This window comes from Lepisosteus platostomus, chromosome 6, assembly GCF_059453375.1.
Source record: "Lepisosteus platostomus isolate fLepPlt1 chromosome 6, fLepPlt1.hap1, whole genome shotgun sequence".
NCBI classification, from domain to species: Eukaryota; Metazoa; Chordata; class Actinopteri; order Semionotiformes; family Lepisosteidae; genus Lepisosteus; species Lepisosteus platostomus.
The window spans coordinates 53,824,910-53,845,750 of NC_142616.1; the positions used below are offsets into that span (position 1 = coordinate 53,824,910).

The 20,841-nt window shown below is 36.5% G+C and overlaps 1 protein-coding gene across 2 annotated transcripts in view; it reads left to right on the forward strand.

The window, feature by feature from the left end:
• cntn6 (contactin 6) overlaps positions 1-20,841 on the forward strand; it is a 152,891-nt gene that overhangs the window by 72,898 nt on the left and 59,152 nt on the right. For both annotated transcript variants that reach the window (XM_088636366.1, XM_088636367.1), the window contains exons 2-4: positions 8,902-9,036; positions 12,854-12,980; positions 13,610-13,785. In XM_088636366.1, coding sequence (XP_088492492.1) covers positions 8,982-9,036; positions 12,854-12,980; positions 13,610-13,785 — 358 coding nt within the window. In that variant the 5' untranslated portion in view covers positions 8,902-8,981. The remainder of the gene's footprint in view (positions 1-8,901; positions 9,037-12,853; positions 12,981-13,609; positions 13,786-20,841) is intronic.

The window sequence follows — 20,841 nt, forward strand, 5'->3', positions numbered from 1 at the left end:
CCTGTGTGTTATCCTGCTCACACATTTATGAGATTATGTCTTTTAGTGTGGCCACTTTTTTAAAACCAGTCCCAGTTGTCCAGTTTTTACCCCAAAGCTACATACACACCACCGACGCATGTGCCAATAACCACATGTAAGCTCAGCCAATGTTAGAAATCTGTGAATAGCTGAGCACTACTTGACCTTAAAGACCTTACTTGACCTTAAAGACCTTTGTTTCTCTCTGCACAAATATAGCACATTGTAAAACGTACACAGCTCTCATTAACTGGGTGTAGTGATATTGAAAGAGAAAATATAGAAGAGGCATTTGGTTTAAGCAACACGTGAAACATTTACAGTATGGGCCTAACCTCTATTTTCATTATTTTGTATAACATTTTTGGGACACAAATTACATACAAAGCACAATTTCTGTGAATCCAAGGTCATGGTTCATGGCTTAATGTTGCTATATGAAAGAGGGGAACAATGTTTATTTTAAGACTGCAGATATTTGCATCTGCTTTTTGTCTTTATTTTTTCATGCTTGAACTCCGTTCTTTCATTAAAATGATTATCTCTTGAAAACTCTGACAGCCACAGTATGCATGGTAATTTGACAAATGTACATCAAAAATCACTACAAGAAATAACCAAGAGGTTTAGTTGTCCTCAGACTGATGGTTTCCCTGAGGACATGACTTTCTTGGGTTGTTAAAGTCTAAACCACCACAAGACGTACTCTCACCTCTTCCGCTCCAGCTGGCATTTTATCCCTTTCAAAGTTCTCTCAGCAATGATAAAATCAGCCTTGTTTCTCCCCTGCAGTCACCTCTTTACCAGCTGCATTAGTCATGGTTGTTCTTTTCCTCTCAACATATTTGATTTGTTCAACTCTGCTAATTCCAGGTGTGTAGTTTCCAGCACAAAGTGCCAAAAAGATAAGAGGGTGTTTAAAATGAGGAGACTTAAATTGATTGCAGCTATGATATTCAATTTCAGAGTGCCGTTCCTCTGAGACAGTTTGACAGGCATTTCAGCCCACAGATGAGACATCTTGCCAACTGTTTGCAATGTGGAATTCAGGTGCCAAGTTTAAACAAAAAAGTCTGAAAATAACTCCCAAACATTGAGCTTTACAAAATATGGAACCCACAAAAAATGAGTTGTTAAGATTAAGGAAAATCTTTTAGGTTTAATCTTTTTGATTCATTTACCATGTGAATGCAGCATCTACTACACAGATTTTCAGTGAGTCCAATCAGAAGTATATTTTGTTCTGTTTTCTTAGTATGGCCTCTGACTATACTCAGGGGGAGAAAAGAGAATCTGTCTAGACACTGATATTGGATCACTAATTGATCATCAGTAATCCCTCTGCTTAGGTCTTGGTTGTAGTGATGAGAGAGGGATTTGAATTAGGCTTGCCCAACACAGAGATGGATAAAGAAAACAATACTCCTGTATAATTTGTTGTGAACACATCATTATTCAGTTGTTTAACTACATAGTTTATATCTAAATACAGATCAGGACAAAAACAAAAGAAAAAAAAAAGGAAAAAAAATATAAAACATAAGGCCATTTGAATAAACACTGTAAATTTCATAAAAGCATGTATCCAAATTAAACAGTCCTTCAATCTGAGCAGTGTAATGTATTTATCATCTCTCTATAAGACTGCACTGTAACATTTACAAATGAATACAACCATACACAATCTCATTCTCAAGGCAGCCACACAAGATAGATATTTTTGTACAGTAAGGCCTACCTGCAAAAGATGTTATTGGTCAAAGTTGACAGACATCTTGGAATAAGTGTTGAGCAGGAGCACCCAGGGGTTCACAGGTATGGTCAAATCACCTACAGTAGATTCAATACCATGCTGACAGCAGAAATCCAAAAGTCTCTATCACAGGGCATTCCTGGAACATATACTGTAAATAGATATCAACCAAACCATGAGTTCCTCTATGACAAAGAAGGTCAGGAAAAATACCCTACTAGAATTATCTGTATGATGCTGTGAAGATACTGTGTTTAAAATGGATCTACTTGTGTGCTAAATATTTTGAACAATAGTAAAAAATATTCTTCCAGAACCAAATCCCACTCAGGGCTGCTACTGAGGTTCTTCTATATCTCATATATAAAGATTTAAAAGTATAAATGCTGATGTTGATCATTTTATTTCATTAAAAAAAAACATATTAAAAATGATCATGTAAAGAGAGAATGAGGAGAACTGTGTTAGAAATACCAGAAGGATGGCATCATCTTGAAGTGAAATATAATCTTTAGGTCTCTAAATATCAATTGGAGCAATGCTCCTACAGTATATTGTCTAACCGCCTGTGCCAGTGGTTCTAATGAAAGCACAAACAAAAGGTGACAAAGAACGTCCCTGATACTGTAAATGCCTTTATCAACTGTAAACTATGGGGATATCACCTGCTTAGTCTGCACACATGCTGTGGGACATTGTATAGAGTAAGAAGCATATTCATTAAGAAATGAATATGCAAATCCACAGTGCTCGAGGACATCCCCAAGGGTAGCTCTAAATTGATCAAATGCCTTTTTCTGCATATAATATGTATCATCAACTGTGAGAAAATATTTTACAAGTATCTCTTTAAAGGAGGTACTAACTAATGACCTGTATTTTCAGTATTACCCTTTTTTTAAAACAAATGTCTATGCTGTACTCTCTTAATGTACTGGGGCAGTGGAGGCATTAAGCATTCATGAAAGAGCATTGAAAATCCTATTCACCAGTCTTGCTTTGACGTCAGTGTTTGGAGTTGTAAGTCAAAATAAGAAGCAAGGATTTTGCATTAATGAAAAGCAGATAGTTTTGATTGTTAAAGATAAATTTAAGCGGAACCTTAAAAAAGCATAGCTCTGAAATTAGGCATATCAAAATTAGCAACTTGAAATATACTTGAAGAAGAATGAAATATAACTACAAATCAGACAAAACTGGGTTAGGCAAACTCTAGATTAGAGTTTGCTTGGAAGTACAGTACAATGATAGGCCTGGTCATTTTTGTAACAATACCTTTATGCTAAAGTGATTGGAAAATGTAAAGTATGGAGGAAGAAAGGAACTGTACAGTAGATGTTCCAAAGAACACCACAACATCTGTGAAGCATGGTGGAAGTAATCTCATAACCTGAGTAAATAAAATAACTCACAAGTGGCTGCAGCACTGGCTCAGAAAAGCATCTTGCATGATTGCACAGAGTTTGGTAAGCAGTGGGTCGCAGCCATCATGCAGTTATTGCCTCAAAGTGTTGTGTAGAATGCTCTGAAATGTACTTAAAGTTAATACCTCCCACTACTTATGGTGAATTGAACTTTCTGGGTTGAATACAAAGCATGTTTTTTTCTATCGATTGAATATCCAATTAATGAGAATGTAGATATTATTGTTCTTATTCATATTGATCTCATGATCAGAAATAGAAATTGCTTGATAATAAAACAAAAATAAGTACGTAAAAACATCAAAGGAATCTTTTAGAGGTTGATTTCATGCTGAAAGAGAGTAGCCTTTCTCTTCCTTGTTCCTTTGCAGTACACACACTAATGCGAGTCTCTTCTCAAACATCATCAAATGATACTTGTCACTTATAACTGCAACAAATTCAGAAAGTTAACATAAAGAAACAAATCTCTTCAGGTTATATACAGATATTATTGGAAAATATAAAATAAAATATTATTTTGCAGTAGATACAGTACACTTGCATTTTATTGTCCATTGTGACGTCGGAAAATGTATTATGCTGATAAACATTTGTCAACAGGGGATCTACTGTGTTAGTAAAGTTAGTGTACTTGTATGTGTGAGGCTGCCATTAGAGGCAATAGCAGCTGTACATTAGTGATTATTGCTTTGCAGCAGGCTGCAGATGATGTCTTGTGAGATTCTGCTCCATTGCTTTCATTGAGCCTATACATCTATGTACCTGCTCACTGCTCTCAGAGCCCTAGTTCTACATATTGTCACAGCACATCCAACAAATGTTCAAAGGGATGTGGGTATTATGAGCAAGCCAACCAAGGCATACAGTAACTGTCAGTTTTCCAAAAGGTGGCGTATAATTAAAGGAATGTGTCTAGCCATCTTGCAGTAACTAACACATTCAGTCTTACGCAGGCAATATGAGGATGTTGTGATGCCTCAACACAACGTTATCACATCAGGATGAGCCCACTGGTAGTTCAGCATGTGAAACCCTAGAAGTTGTTCAGTGTTCATTTAGCCAGGTTTTTGTCAAACACTGTGGTATTCAACTAGATACGCTTGTTCCAACGTTCACATTTGGATCTCCCCATTCATTTTGGTAAAGGTGTCAGTTTTCCAAAAGGTGGTGTATCATTAAAGGAATGATGTGTCTAGCCATCTTGCAAGACTGGAAATTCACTTGACATACAGTACACTACACTGAGAGCAGGCAATACTGCCCTGCCTTAGTCTAGGCTCCAACATATCTATGGCATAAAGGCCTTGTTATTTTAATAAGGTGGTGTCTTGTTCCATTTCTATTTTTAATCTTGACTTTTACTATATATTCAAAAGGTTACATCATCTCTGCCCAATCAACTCCTTCACTAATGAGGGGATGTAGTGCTTATGCAAATACAATTGAGTGACTTATCACAGACAGTCAATAATGATCAATTCATCAAAATGATCCAGAAACATTTGAACAATAACCAAAATCGAATTACTTTGTCCCCAAAAACCATACAAGTAAAGTTTTATTTTATGCTCGTTGTATATACAGTATGTACTGTGTACTACACATGAATATATTCAAAAACTATAAAAATCATATAATTCCCAGTCTTAATTGAATCACACTGTGTTAATTTATGTCTCTGTAGTCTTGTTTGCTGTCAATTACTCAGTGACAAATTTTGTAGAATGTTAGTTTTCATTTTTGTGCTTAAGGAGCGCTTGGCTCAGTGTCAGTGTTTCTCTGATGTTGACCAGGCAGTTTCTTTTGTCCATTTTATTTTGAACATTTTATTTTTAATTTCAGGACAGGTCTGGTTCCTGTTACCTTAAATTCAAATAAACTTGTTGTAAAACAATGTGATGCCGACGGTCATTTTTATTCCTTTAATTGAGTTAGGTTGTGTTTCTAACCAAATCAAATTGCAGCACATTAACTGTGCCAAAACATGAAAACAGCTTAGAAATCTGACTGATGGTTTCCCTTGCAGGCATCATTAGCCAAGATTCATCCCACTTGGTATTTTGAACACCTGCGACCAGTGTCTGCTGGGCATAAGAATTATTACCATTGTATTTTTCTTGGGTATATAAATTAATCACGGGGATCATGAGTAAGTACTTAAAATTTCTGGAGTGTAACCAAGATACACATCCTCCCAAAGGATGGCAGAAGACCATCATTAAAACAGAGTTGTGATTATGTGAGAAGACAATTTGGTGTGCCCACTGCTCACAGGATTATAGGCTCTTCCTGTGACACAAGCAGCTGCAGTGATATTACATGCACAAATGCAAACAGAATTTCTTGTGTTTTAAGTTCACGTTCATTAGGACAGGAGTACCATTAGCTTTGCTGCTGCTAGAGGAAAGTTGATACAGTATGCTTGAAAGTGAAAAGGGACAGCTGACTTGAGTGAACATAAATTAGCATAAATCATTTCCCCTGAGCAGCAATATTAATGGCTACTAGCATTTGGAGCCTGTTAGACAACTACTTAACATGTCTTTTAAAGATGTTATTTTATTCCTTCCTGAAATCGGTAGATTGTGATTGTTTTTATTTCAATTTGTAAAAACTCTGAGTTGCATATTGTAAGCACCCGAGAACATACAGTTTATAGCTGCTTTTTCCTAAGTTTATTTACTGGACCATAAAAGTGGAAACGAAAGTAGACCTACACTTTAGCTTTATAACACATACCAATTAATTCGTGCATATCTCAAGCTGTAAACATGCTCATTTGAAATACAGGCTGAACAATTTAGCCCAGTCATCTCTTGTTTCCGAGTTTTATTTTTGCTGAGTGCGAGTTTCCTTATCCACAATATAAAGGTGACTAATCTCTTGGTGGGTAGACTGGGCTTCTTTTGGACAGGATTTCTTTGACTTGCAGCAAAATCAGTGACTTCTCGCACTTGTGGGGATCCTATGAACTTTTGGTTATAGTGAATGAAAGCTGCATCATTCCATATTCTAATGCTGCTGTACAGACTTACTATGTGGAAAAATGCAAATGGGAGTCCACCTTTCATTCTTATGTGTTTTCAGTCATCTTGTGATGATAAGAGGGTTTTGAAATTGAGCCATACAGATACACAATTGAAAATGACAAAATATGCGTATATCATTAAAATGTTAGAAATGTCATTAATAAGAACAGGTCTTTTGGTCCATCTAGCTTATTTGATGTCTAGCAGTTGAAATTATTCAATGAAACTGTACTCAAGTATTTACTGAAACAGAGTTTGCAACCATGTCATAATTTTTTTTAGAGAATTAGAAGTTCCTTAAGACATATTGTCCAAAGGAATTGGAATGCACAGCAATGTCTGTCTTCAGGACTTTACATTAGTAGCAGACCTGGGATTTGCCTGGTTTCTTTTTTTGAGTTTGTTTCAGTGTGCTGTGCTATGGCAAGCAAGGCTTTGTTGGTGCCTCCGGCACATCGCTATAAGGACCAGCAGACCTCGTCTGAACTGGTCTATGTGTTAGTTCAGACAACATCAAGGGTTTACAAGCACTAGATAGTGAATAAAAAAACACTAACCATGTAATTCTGGCTGAAATATGCTACTTCACCTAAAAAGGATGGATGATTTCATATTTTTTTAGAAGAAATCTCTCTTTAGACTTCAAGAGTGGAAGGAAGATACCCGAGTTTGACATCACATTGGTACAACAAATGCAGGAAATGGGTATTCAAAGTTGTGGCAATACGCAAACTACAAGTGACAGAAATACCACATCATCTGCCTACTGTGGCATTGTAAACTGAAAGACTTAGCACTGGAAGTATAAAGTATAAGATGTGATCAGTCAAGACATGCTATTTAACACTGATGAAAAAAAAAAAACAACAAAGTACACATGAGAACCCGAGAAACTCAAGAATTCCCACCAGTTCAAGGAGCCAGGGTGATGAAGGAATGGTTTTCAGAATATTAGCATCCTTCAATGGCTGTCCCAGATCTTGATCCCCTTGATCACATGTGAAATGTTCTATTGCACTGCATCAGGTGCAGTTCACTGCTACACACATCGCATGCACAATTGCATCACCTGCTGAGAGCTGAGTGACCCCATATCTTCACAGCCATCTTTAGACATGTAGAGGAATCAATTACACTTGGACTTACCACCAGAAGTGCCTATTACTATTAGGGCTGTTCTCTAATTGTTTTTATAGGGTAGTGTAGTGACACACACTGTTAAATCAAAGAGAAGTGTGTTTTCATTTTGGAGCTGCTTATCAAGTTGATAAAAATGATTTAGTGTTTTATTGCCCATCTAATACACAGCATTAATATTTTCTGAGATGTTTGAATGGAATATGAAGAGTAACATCCTAGTCTTTTGTTTCTTAGATACTATTGCAGCATAATATCTCTCTGGTATGACAGAAATATATCATTTTCTGCAACTCTCATATGGGACGATGCCAACAAAATTTTCTGTTATTGACTTGCTCATTTTTAGTTGATTGAGACTCATACCAACCCTGTAGGGAGAACAACAGAGTTAAAATGAAAACCGAATCAATAATCCTGATTTTGGAAATTAAGGGTAGAAGGTCAGAATTCTAAGTCCTAAGAAATATATAATTGATGTACATAATCAATTCTGTCAATTTTAATTTCTTTGTCCATGCCATTTTGGCACCAATAAGAATTTTCTCCAAATTTAGTTTATCATAAGATATCCTTTATTTTGAAATGAGTTTGTCAAAAGGATAGTTAGATAGAAAAAAACAAAAATGTAACAATTGAGAACAGTTGATAGAAATTAAGAAAAATACAAATAATAATCTGAAATAGGCAAAATTATCTGTCATATATGCCATGAAATTAATGTTATATTGAAAAAAAACAAAACAAATGATAGGCTTTAAATAAGCTTTGAGAATCTGTTCACAATGTTAAATCTATTGATGTTTAGGTAAGAACAATTCTATAATAAAAATAAATAGTTAAATCCATGATATAGTAAATGCATCATGTCAAAAGAATTAGATATTAAGATCACTGACTTTGAATGATCCTGGTCGCATTTGTATTGTTAATAATCCTTGGAAGTTAGCTCACACTTTATAGTACTGCTGCCTTACTGATCAACTTTAAAGTTTAATACATGCCTTCCCGTGGTTGATGCTGGTGCTCACCAGCATTTGCAGTGGAGGTCAGGTTCATTTAATACCTATTCAGCTGAGAGTCATATAGTGTGCTTTTAAGAGTACCACTTCATATATTTCATCTTAATCCTTTTAAGTGAAATGGGGGGTACTTGTGCAGTTTTGTAAATTTATTATACCAAGTAATACAATATAAATATGTTGAACCAATAATTTTAGTGGAATCCAAACATTGCCTTTGGCAATGATTTGTACTAGTCTTTTGCTGCTGTAATCCTTTAAATCTCTTTTTCTTCCCGCTCTTGGGAGATATGGTAGCTGCAAAATGTGTACACTAAATATCAACGCCAGAGGATCTTTAGCTGTTTTTTCCTTAGGCAGGGTATCTTGCCTTGAATTTATTTGGATGAATGAATTATTTATTAATCACCAACTGATTTTCCTACAGTTTCAGTTCTGTTTTTTTGCACAGACTGTGAGCGTATTGCAAACCACTGTGGCTTTACTGCCCATTCAACTTTCTGTTTCCACAGATAAAAGACAGCATTTGCAGAGGAAATATTCTGTTCTTTGGTGATTGGATGGGAAAAATCTTTGACCTTGGAAACTGAAGATGTTGTTGCCATGGAAACTGCTAATACTTCTGTCATTCAAGGAGTGCCTTGCAGGTAAAATGTCCCATAAACCGTCTTTGATTCAAGACACAATCTGCATAGTTTTTTTCTTTAGAGAAATATTTTGAATATTTGAAAACTTTTTGACTGACTGCTTCAAAGCAATCCACATGTTTCTGATAGTTGGAAGTTGTTTTGCCTTTTGCCAAGACTGACAGTATCACTTATGTTTTGATCAGCAACCTTGCACACTTAAGACAGAGATGGTAAAAAAAACCTAAAAGTCTTAAGTGTTACTTAAAGTTTTTGAGCTGATATATTACTGATTTTAATGTCTTAAAACCAACTGCAAGTGCTATTGCTAGTAATGTGGTTTGTTTGCATCACTGACTTTATTACGTTAAAGTTATATCTGGATCACAGCTATGGAGAACTTTGTGCAGAATAGGTGTATTTTATTATCAATTATTTGAAATCATTTTAGAAAACAATTTATATGGGGCTTTATATCAAAATGTAATAGAACTCACTTATTAGAAAAGCACATATCTTGTAAATAGCAGGAATTCTGAAAATGTTTCCATCATTTCTAGTTTTGATTATGGGCTTGTAAAGAGGAGAAAAGAAGTAAAACTGTTTTTGTTATATAACCTGTTCTCAATGTTGAACCAATGGAGCTATTTTTTCTCAAATTCATTTATTAATCAATCATATGCTTCATACACCCTTTGATTTATAAGATCCCACCATATTCTCATGCATCGTTGTCATTTAAACCACAGTAATCAAAGATCTGATGGCTTAATTTGGATTAAAATAATTTCACACTTTCAACTATAATGGGGCATGAAGCATTATATTACTGTTATTATGAAACAGTGATTTTTCAATATGTTGCTCTTTGCAATGAAATCCCCAATGGGATTAAACACTGAGCAAGTCTAATTTCTTTCCTCTTTATGTTTCCACCAGTGTTTGTCCACAAGTGTATTTTTTTTGGCTGGGGGTAGTGTTATATAGAGTTCCTAGAACACCCACCTACAGTACAACTGTCACTAATTTCCACCCAGTCATAGATGTAAGTTTCCATGAAAATTTTCATGAAGTAGTAGCTTGTAAAGGGACACAATGAACAGAGGTAGAAGAAAATGTCCTTTAAACTGGGTAGTCTCGTGTGAGAAAGCATTATTAAGCTTCACATGTAGTTACAAAACAGTGTGTTTAGATGTAGTGTTCTATTGTTAAAGAGCTATTAGTGTTACCCCAAGTGTGTTTGTAACAGGCTGAGGACTTTGTTCACTCTTCCTGGCTTTTACCTCTTAGCATTTATCATGCTTTATTTTTCACTTGTGCATTGCTTTGGTTTCCAAAGACCTATAACATTTTGAAATAAACCTTTGAAGAGTTTTATGCATCTAGTGAATTTTAATTTCCCAAGTGTTCCTTTGTTCAATGAGGCGATATCACCTCTTTGTTACTTATGATGCTTTAAACAGAAACCTTTACAGTCGCCTTTGACTGGAGTTAGCTTTCTGTTAGTCCAATAAATGCAGCTTCTCCAGGGATCTGCAGCAATGGCTTATAACAATGTATAGATTAATTTATTGATTTTTGTACCACCATGCACTCTTAAAATTAAAACTTGTAATCCACTCCTATATGATGAATTTATTACTGACGATGCATTTTCATATACACAAATTATAACGAAAAATATATAGCTACATAATGCAGACTTATTTCAATGCATAGTATGCTTCATACTGACATAAACTGACATTTTTCCATACAGTATGTTCCAGAAAAAAAACAAGTGTCTTTTTGTTTCAATTGTTGCAATCTGATTGTATACATTTCCAGGGTATCTTAAACTCCTCTTATGATAGCTCTTCCTAATTCTACTTCACCAATAGCATGTTCACCCTATCAAACCAGATTTCTCTGTTAAATGTATTTTACGGTTTACTGCATCTAATTAAGTGCTTCTGTTGCATACACTGAGGTTAATTAATTCTAGAAAATGACATTTTGTTTTTTACGTATAAATCTGTTCAAGGTTATAAATAGGATTTTATTATATATTCTCAATATGGTGTAAACCCTAAATAAGTTCTCTCAGTTACATGGCAGAATTATTTCAAGTGTGTTTCTTAGGTAAATCCTTAACTTGGATTTAATGAAGACCAATTGCCCTGACCAATTTGTGTTTGGCAAATGTCTCCTAAATTATCTCTGACCTTCAATGTAAAGACATCTATAAAATGATTTTGTTGTGTGTCTTTAGTAGTTTGCAAACTTAATTGCTAAATAGTTACTTATGTACCAGTGCATTCACAAAATGACAGATGTTCTGTTTCTATTTTGAGTGTCTCTCTGTCTAATTTCATTTCAAAGAATTACATTTTGGGGATCATTTACATTAGAGAAACTTGAGTTCATAGAATGTGTTCAGCAATTAAAATAATGTCCTGGAAATATGGCTGATTTCATTACAGTATCTTATTTTTTAATATAAAATCTAAACGTTTTTAGTACTTAAGGTTTCACAAATCCAAACAATTAATTAAGGTTAAGGCTAAAAGAACAATTTTAATGAAAAGCTATTTTTAGAAAAAATGTGTTCTCCAGATGCAGAAATTATGTACTGTCTCTTAAATCCAGGACAGACTTGCATTATTGATTGGATTTGGCGGGTATAGTCTAGTTGCTTACAGTTTGATTCAAACAAAGGCTATCACTTGCACATCACAGATTGCATATTTTTTTTTGCTTGAATCTGCAATACGTAAGGAGTTCTCATGCAAGAGATATATTCTTGTATGAGGTTACAAGAGTACATGATGAAACCAACATACAGTAATTCACAGCAAATTCGGGGACATGCATTTTCTTGTTTAGTTGATTTCTTCAACAATTTGACTGTATGCTGAGCTCAGAACAGCATGCTTTTAGAAAAAAATCCCACTGGTACACTTTAGAGGAATAATTAATTTATTATATTTAAAGGACATACACAGAGTTAGAAAGAAGAAGAAATTAAGGGTATATCCCACGAGAGTCCTGTGAGATCACTGCTTTAGGCAAAGCACAATTTGATTCCCTCGTTAGCATGCTTCTGCACTATTGAACAGTACACTTTGTCCTAGTCAAGGTTACAAACCTGTAAAAAATGTATTAAAAGTAAAAAGGCTAACATGAAGGGACTTTTAATTAAAAGGATATATATTAAAAGAAAAATTCTACATGTGTGCACAGTTTCACACAGGGAGAGACATGTTCAGATTACAGCAGACATTGATTTGTCTTTTCTGAGTGAAAAGAAGAAATGGGTATAGAATCTTACTGAAACTGACAATTTATTGTAATTATTTACTTACTTTTAGAGTGCTGTATGGCATATAATTTAACTTTTTTACAGGGGATCAAAGTTTTTGTTGGGTCTGTGTATAGAACACTAATTTAGTTTGCTATTGTAATTTAGAAATTTGTGAATATTACAAAAAATATTTTTAATAATTTTTAAACTATCTTTTTCTTTTTTTTATTAGATTATAAATATTTTTTATAATTTTCACCAATGAATATGTACTGCACTTCCTGTTGTTAATTTATGTACATCGTGTCACTTTCTAAACCTTTGTATCTAATTAGAAGAAAATGTTTGAATAGTACATTAAGCATTTCTGTATTGTGCTATGCCATATGCCTTAGGTTCAGGAAACAAAATTAAAATTTTAAACGCATTATGCTTTCTAACATAACCTTTTCAAACTTCTGAAACTCTTTAACACATTTATTTGAATTTGGAAATGTTTTTTTCTTTATATTTCTAGTTTCTACCTTTAAGACTTTTTTATTTTTCCTTCACTAGAGAGAAACATATTACATGGACCAGTCTTCACACAAGAACCAAGTGATATAATGTTTCCTTTGAATTCAGAGGATAGTAAGATATTTATAAATTGTAAAGCTAAAGGAAATCCAATACCTACTTATAGGTAAGTCTTTTTCTGTCTAAATTGTATTATTTTATGTAGTTTGTTTCTTTCTGTTTGATTTTGTTGATCTTCTTCATATAAAAAATTGATATAATATATAAAATATATACTTTTTAACACAGCTGGTTTTGGTTCAAATTGTCTTGATGTGGGTTTATGGTAAACTTAAGCCCATGCTTGCTTTAAACATGTTTTTTTTTTTTTCCCATGTTGTGACAAGCGTTTTGTTTTCAATTTTTATGCAAGTGTTTTAAATGGAGATGAGCATTTTTTATCAATGTTTTGTAAATTTGTAAAAATGGTGTATAATATTTGCTACATTTTTATTAATCACTTAATCAATGTATAAGGAAACTTTATGGATGAAGTGACAATACCTGTAGTTCTTATTTAATTTTGCTGAGCTGGTTATCATTGAACCCACTCTATAACTACTAATGCAGTACAAAGGGCATCTAACTACATTACATACCTTTGCATCTTCATAATTTTATTTTTCCTGATCCTGCATTTTATTTTCTATATCAATAAAAAAGTATTAGAATTGTTGTAACTGAAAGAACAAAGCCTAGGTTGTTGTCAAACATTAAAGATGACCCTGCAATATAATACTTTTTTTTTTCATCTAGATGGAAGTTTAATGGACAAGACATTGAAACAGACATGGACTATAGCTATCACTTGGTTGAAGGTAACCTGCTGATAAACACCCCAGATGCAAGCAGACATGGAGGAATCTACCAGTGTATAGCAACTAACACCTTTGGAACCATTGTTAGCAGAGAAGCAAAGGTGCAATTTGCATGTAAGTCAACAATTATAGTCTAAATTTAACCAGATTATTTTAACTCTAATTCTTTAGGCTTCTGAACTTAATGAAATGAGGAGTTACTCTGCTGTGGTAGCTTTTTAATGGCTATGGCTATGACTTCATCTGGCCCCTTGGCAACACAATTGGTACATTGCAAAGTTGTCACTCTGAACACTACTATTGAATTTACAGTAATATTCAAGTATTTAAAATAGATAAAATAGCTTGTACAGAGTTACTTTTTGAAAGAAGCTCTGACAGTGCTGTGTGGGAGGTGCCGTGTAAAAAAATCAATGCCCCAGGTGAGGGGACGGGAGCAATGGTGTGAGGTTAGCAGGGATCATAAATAATACAAAAAGAAGTGGAAAATAAATAAAAGGGCAAAACAAAACTGTGTGCCTCAGTGTCTCGTGATCTCCAAGGCTGGGCTTACCCACTTTAACAGGGTCCAGCCTGGGGAAAAAAAAAAGAATTGCTAGCACAGCGGCAACCGGACTAGACTTACCCTATTTAGAGGGGTCCAGTCTGGTTGAGCATGGTATGTAAGGCAAAAACAAAACAAGAACTTTGTCTGTGAAAAAGGTGTGTCTGCTCCGGTGAGAATACGTGATGGGACAGGCAAAAAGAAAAAAAGACAAAGAATTCCTTATGCGGGTGCAATCCTCTCCGGGACTGTCGGTATAAAACTCCCCCTTCCAGGGGTGGCCCTGCTCGTTCCATTGGAGGGTGCCCGGTGTGCATTTATAGGACCTGGCCAGCTGTGGCTCATCATCTAGAAGCCGGGACAGCTGGGACTACAAAGGCGAGGCGTCGCCCTTCTACCAGGGCTCCACCTCCACACTAGGCATGCCCCCCCATAACGCCACAGAGCTTTGAAAATTAAAAAAGTAAAAATTCACATAATCTATGTTACAATGGAAACAAAAGACTGCTTTGCCAAATTTTTAATTAATTTCTGATTGAAAAGTGTTTGTCTTAAGGACACTATGGAAACTAGGTAGTGTACCTCACTGAAAGAGTGATTAACTACTTCATTTACCCCTTATTCATTTGCTCCATTTTGTATTTTCCCAGTTTTAGTTGTTAATTCTTAATATAGAAAATACTGATTGCAATTTACTTGTTTAAAAAAAGAATCCCTAAAGTAGAAATAGTGGTGGGTTTCAATAGATACTTTATTGATCCCTTAAGGGAAATTGCAGTGCAACAGCAGTTTAACACAGACAACACAGCAACAATGTAACGAATGATACAATTATAATAATACAATACATACAATACAATCAGTACAGTGAGAAGTGTACTATGAAGAGTTACTCACAGTCCAGAACACACAAAGAACAGAACTGTAGAAAAAAAAATCGTATTGGACAATATAAATATAAATATATAAATATATTGCAGAGTTCCCTGGGATATATTGCCCAAAAACAGTTTTAAACTGAAAAAAGAAAGAAAAAGAACAGATGTATCAGTTTACTGTTCAGTCCAGAAACAGGTCACTGTCAATATTGCTTCTGCCGAGACGCAAGGTGGATGCGTTGTACAGTCTTATGGCAGAAGGCAAGAATGACCTCCTGTAGCGCTCCCTGTCGCACCGTGGATGGATCAGTCTATTGCTGAACGTGCGCTTCATTTCCACAAGCATGTCTTAGAGGGGATGGGAGACGTTGTCCATAATGGCCTCTAGTTTGGACACCATTCTCCTCTCGGCCACAAACTCCAGGGGGTCCAGGCCAGACCCAATGACAGAGCTTGCTCTTCTGATGAGGTTGTTCAGCCTGTTAGAATCCACTGCTCTAATCCCAGAGCCCCAGCATACCACTGCGTAAAAAATGGCACTCGCCACCACCGACTGATAGAACATATGTAGCATCTTACTACATACATTGAAGGACCTGAGCCTCCTCAAGAAGTAAAGTTGGTTCTGACCCTTCTTGTAGATGGCCTCAATGTTCTTAGACCATTCTAGTCTATCGTCGATGTGCACTCCCAGGTACTTGTACAAGTCCACCATCTCCACGCCATTCCCATGGATGTAGACAGGAGTAGTTTTGACCCTTTTCCTCCTGAAATCTACCACCAGTTCCTTCATCTTTGTTACATTCAATTGCATGTGGTTCTCCCCATACCACTCCACATAGCTGCTGACCAGTCCTCTGTACTCTTCCTCCTGCCCACCCTTGATACAACCCACAATTGCAGAGTCATCTGAGAACTTCTGCAGGTGTTATGACTTTGAGTTGTATTTAAAGTCCGAAGTATAGAGGGTGAAGAGGAACGGAGGAAGAACCGTCCCCTGAGGATCCCCTGTGTTACTTACTACCTGTTCAGACACACAGTTCTGAAGTCTCACAGACTGTGGTCTGCCTGTCAGACAGTCAGTGATCCATGAGATCATGGAGGCACCGACTTGCATGTCCTCCAGCTTCCTCCTTAGAAGTAAGAGCTGGATAGTATTGAAGGCACTGGAGAAGTCAAAAAACATAATCCTTACAGTGTTGCCGGCCTTGTCCAGGTGTGAGTAGGCCCTTTGCAACATGTAGATGATTGCATCCTCCACGCCAACACTGGGCTGGTTGGCAAACTGTAGGGTGTCCAGTGATGAACTAACCAGGGGTCTCAGGTGGGATAAGACCAGCCTCTCCAGTGCCTTCATGACATGAGAAGTCAGCGCAACTGGTCTGTAGTCATTGAGGACTACAGACCTTCTTTGGTACGAGTCTGGAAGACATCAGGCATGATGTCTTCCAGAGCACAGGGACTTTCTCCAAGCGCAGGCTCAGGTTGAACAGTCGCTGGAGCACTCCACTCAGCTGATCAGCACAAGCCCTCAGAACTCTGGACAAGACATTATCTGGTCCTGTGGCCTTACCCTGGTGCAACCTCTTCAGCTCCCTCTTCACCTGGTCAGCCGTGATGGTCAGCCTGGCCTGGGGGATGGTGCTCATAGCACTGTTGGAGAGTGGCAGCTGTGGGGGATGGGGGGTGAGTAGCTGTTGGGGGTTGTAGCTGAAGGTGGCCATGATTGTGGGGGGAGGGAGGAGGTGTTGGGCAGTCGCAGCTGTGAAGGCTTAGGAAATGTGTGGCTGTGGGGAGATGGATGTTGAGCCACAGAGGGCCCTGAATCAAACCTGTTTTAAAACTGGTTCAACTCGTTGGCCATCTCCAGGTTCCCCTCTGTTGCACCCCCAGCACCCCCAGCCTGTTTGAAGCCAATGATCTCTCTCATGCTACTCCATACATCCCTCACCCTAATCCTTTGTAGCCTGTCCTCTACCTTCCTCCTGTAGGCTCTTAACTTCTGCTTTAGTTCCCTCTGTACCTTCCTTATTCCCCCTCCTATAGGCTCTCTTCTTGTCATTCAGAAGAGCCTTAAGGTCACTGGTGACCCAGGGTTTATTATTGGAAAAGCAGTGTACGTCTTTGGTGGGGATGTTGTTGTCTACATAGAAGTTAATGTAGTCAGTGACACAGTCCACCATGTTGTCTATGTCATCCCAATGTGGTTTGCACAGCAAATCCCAGTCAGTAGCCTCCAAAGCACCATGTAGATCCTCCATAGCCTCCTGAGACCATCTCCTCACAGTCCTCATTGTTGCAGGTTGGCGCTGGACAATAGGCATGTAGAGTGGTGTAAGCAAGACAAGGTTGTGATCTGATCTGCCAAGGGGGGGAAGGGTTGTGGAATTATATGCATCCTTAGCATTGGCATATAATAAGTCCAGTGTTTTGTTTTCTCTGGTCGGGCACTTAACAAACTGGTGGAAAGTAGGCAAAGTGGTGGAAATAGAGACGTGGTTAAAGTCCCCTGAAATAGCTATATATATATAAAAGCGCTAGGGTGCTTTGTTTGTAGCCTGGCTGTGACTGTGTGTATGACGTCACACACTGCCTCTGCATTTGCTGCATTTGCTGTGGGTGGAATGTAAACAACAACAAAGATGGCACATGTAAACTCCCGCGGCAGATAGTATGGACGCAGTCCTATGGCAACCAGTTCAATGTCCGGGTTACAGAAGCATTCCTTAACATGAATATGTCCAGGATTACAACATCATATACCTTTGTCTCTTAACTTTTTATGTCATCAGATATTATCCCTGGAAAAACTACTTTTTTGCGGTATCAGTTACAAAAAATGCTATATTTCGTTCTTGAAAAGAGGTCATGCTACCTGACTCTACTGACAAAAGGCTGCTGCATTTAATCAACACTATAAAACTATTATAGTTTTATGCATTCTACTTGTAAATAGGTTACACATATACAGTGCAAGTCCATATTTTCAGTAAACAAGCATTTGACTATAATATATATTGTATTTAAAAAGATGTTTCAGTACATCCTATTGTACCAGAGACACACTGTGAGTTTATATTACCATTAAATGTGTGACAGCTTCTCCCCAACTCAGCTTTAATTTGATACCCTCAGCTAAAACTGTATCACCCAAGTATATTTTGCTCCAGCTGGAGTCTGAAATCCTATTTTGAAAGTGTGTTTTTCAAAGGTTGAGCTGTGAAATCTCCTTCCCCAGTATCTTCAGCTATGAAAATTTAATGTATGACTCAGCCATCAAGCTCTCCTGTGTTGTATCTGAAAAAAGTCCTGTGTAAACACATCTATTTTCAACATCCCTCAAGCTGACGTTCTTAATTAGCTTCTTCCCTAAAGCAGATTTTCTGTGCTAAATAATAATAAAATAGGTGAAAAAAGCAGTGCCACTTGAGGTACAGGTTCATTGTTTACATCAGTGTATTACCACTGATGGTTAATACTGCATTAATCATAAGGCATTGATATTTTATAAAATGGATAGTGTGTCCATATTTCTGAGGTGATTCATGAATAAATACATTTTAATTTTTTTCTATTTACTCTATTTAGATGACAAACCTTTTTAAATGTATTTTCATTAAACTCAAAGGTCTGATAAATGCCAGTTGAGTAAAGTATTTAACATTTTCTGTGATGTACCGTACTGCATATCTAGACATCCCTAAAATTATACAGTATATTGAGACATCTTATGTTGTACAGACGGGAGTTTGTAAAAGAGTTACAGGTTCATTTTCAAGGCTTCTTTTTCTCTTTTAGTTCTGTAAAAAGAAACAAAAGCATTGAAAGATGTCCTGTAAATTTATCAGATAGGTGAAAACAAGTGTCCAATTTATGTGAAAGAGAAACTGTTGCCATGGATAGAACCTTGAAGGACCAGTTTTAAAATCATCTGGGCCATACAGTATGTTTCATATAACCAGATTCTGATAACCACAATGCTCTTTAATATAATGTAAACAAATGTGATCCCAAAGCTATTTATTATTATCTTTCACTGCAGTAATATCATGTTTTGTCAGAACTTAACAAAACAGATTATGTCGTAACCATCAGTAAAAGCCTGCTTTTGTGGAAGCTCAAGAAACGTGTGCAATGTGATATACAGATCAACTCTTTCCCTTTTTGAAAATGTTATATGCTCTAAAGCAGAACTATATAGTATGTACACTGGGATTGATAATATTTGCTAATATAGAAGTATTTAAATACAAGAAATGAAAATACCGATGCAGTCACTCAGATTGCACACACAATAAGTATTGGGTGTACAACAATTTCAGCTATTTGAAGTCTTAAAAGCTGCAAGCTCTTTTATTTTACCTGACACCTGAAATAGAATATTTAATATCCATACATTTTGAATAATTGCATAGTACAATACAGAGTGGTGAGCTGGAGCCTAAGCAAGCAGACAAAGGTTGCAAGGCAGGATACACACTGGACAAGACGCCAGTGCCTCACAAACTCATACAGACAATATGGAACATTTAATAACCTAGACAGCATGCCTTTGGACTGTGAGAAAAATATGTGGAGGGCCCAAAAGGCCACAAAGAGAACATGCAAAGTCCACACAAGAGGTGCTCAAGGCTAAAATCAATCCTACAACCCAGAGCTATGAGGCCATAATGCTAGCTACTCTGCCACCATAGTTAGTGCATACAGTATGAGGAGATAAAAATACAATTCTATTGAATATATTTACATACATTTTAAATAAATGTATTTTCCCGTTTTCCAGGGTAGAAGACAGATATGTATTTTAGGTTACAGTAGATAAAATGAGAAGAAAAGTGTTAAATTCCAAACACTGTCTCAGCTTGAGACATCCAAGTAATAACTTCAAAATATTAATTTCCCAAAGAACATAGGACATGAAGTTTGAGAGTTTGAATGACTGACGTTGTGTGAGAAAACTGCCTTTTGAACAATAAAAAAAACGGCACACTAATAATCTTCTGACATACAAGATGACATGTTTCATAAATGAAATCAGAAAATTCAACCCACAGGATCCATCAATGGGGTTTACAGAAGAGATCAAAGTCAGACTAAGGTCAAGCATACTTTAATAAAATGTGTTATGACTACTTTTTTAACTTGATATTTGCTTTGTGCCTTTTGGGATGTGGTTATATTTTAGAAGGCTGTGATCCCAAATGCAATTTATTTCTCAAGCATGTTAAATGGTATATTGATGTTTAATGAAAATTGAATCCTTCCCTTTAGAGAGAAAGTTATATTTTCAGTATTGTACCTATATTCTGTACTGATGCATAAAAGAAACAAGACACTCCAACAAAATATAGATCTCAAACAACCCTACAAAAATGTGAACAAAAATCATGTTCAAATTTCAATAAGAAACATGACACACTGTCAGAATGGAAACATTACAAAATTACGATTGTGTACAAACCTGCCTAAGCATTAAACACAAACCTGTCGGTATTGACTCATAGACCTGATCAGCCTCTGGACAAACTGCTGTAGGATATTTTGAAGCTTATCCGGCACAGCTGCAGCCAGCTGGCCAGTCGAGGCTGCTTCCTGTTAATCGCTTTGGTGGGTTGGTCTTACAGATTTTCTGCTCCACTCAGGTCAGGAGAAACACCTATCTGGCAGAACCTCAGCATCATTTGCCTGAAGTAAAGCCATTGCAATAGAGTACTAACATTTCGCATAGTATGGATATATACTGTCCTC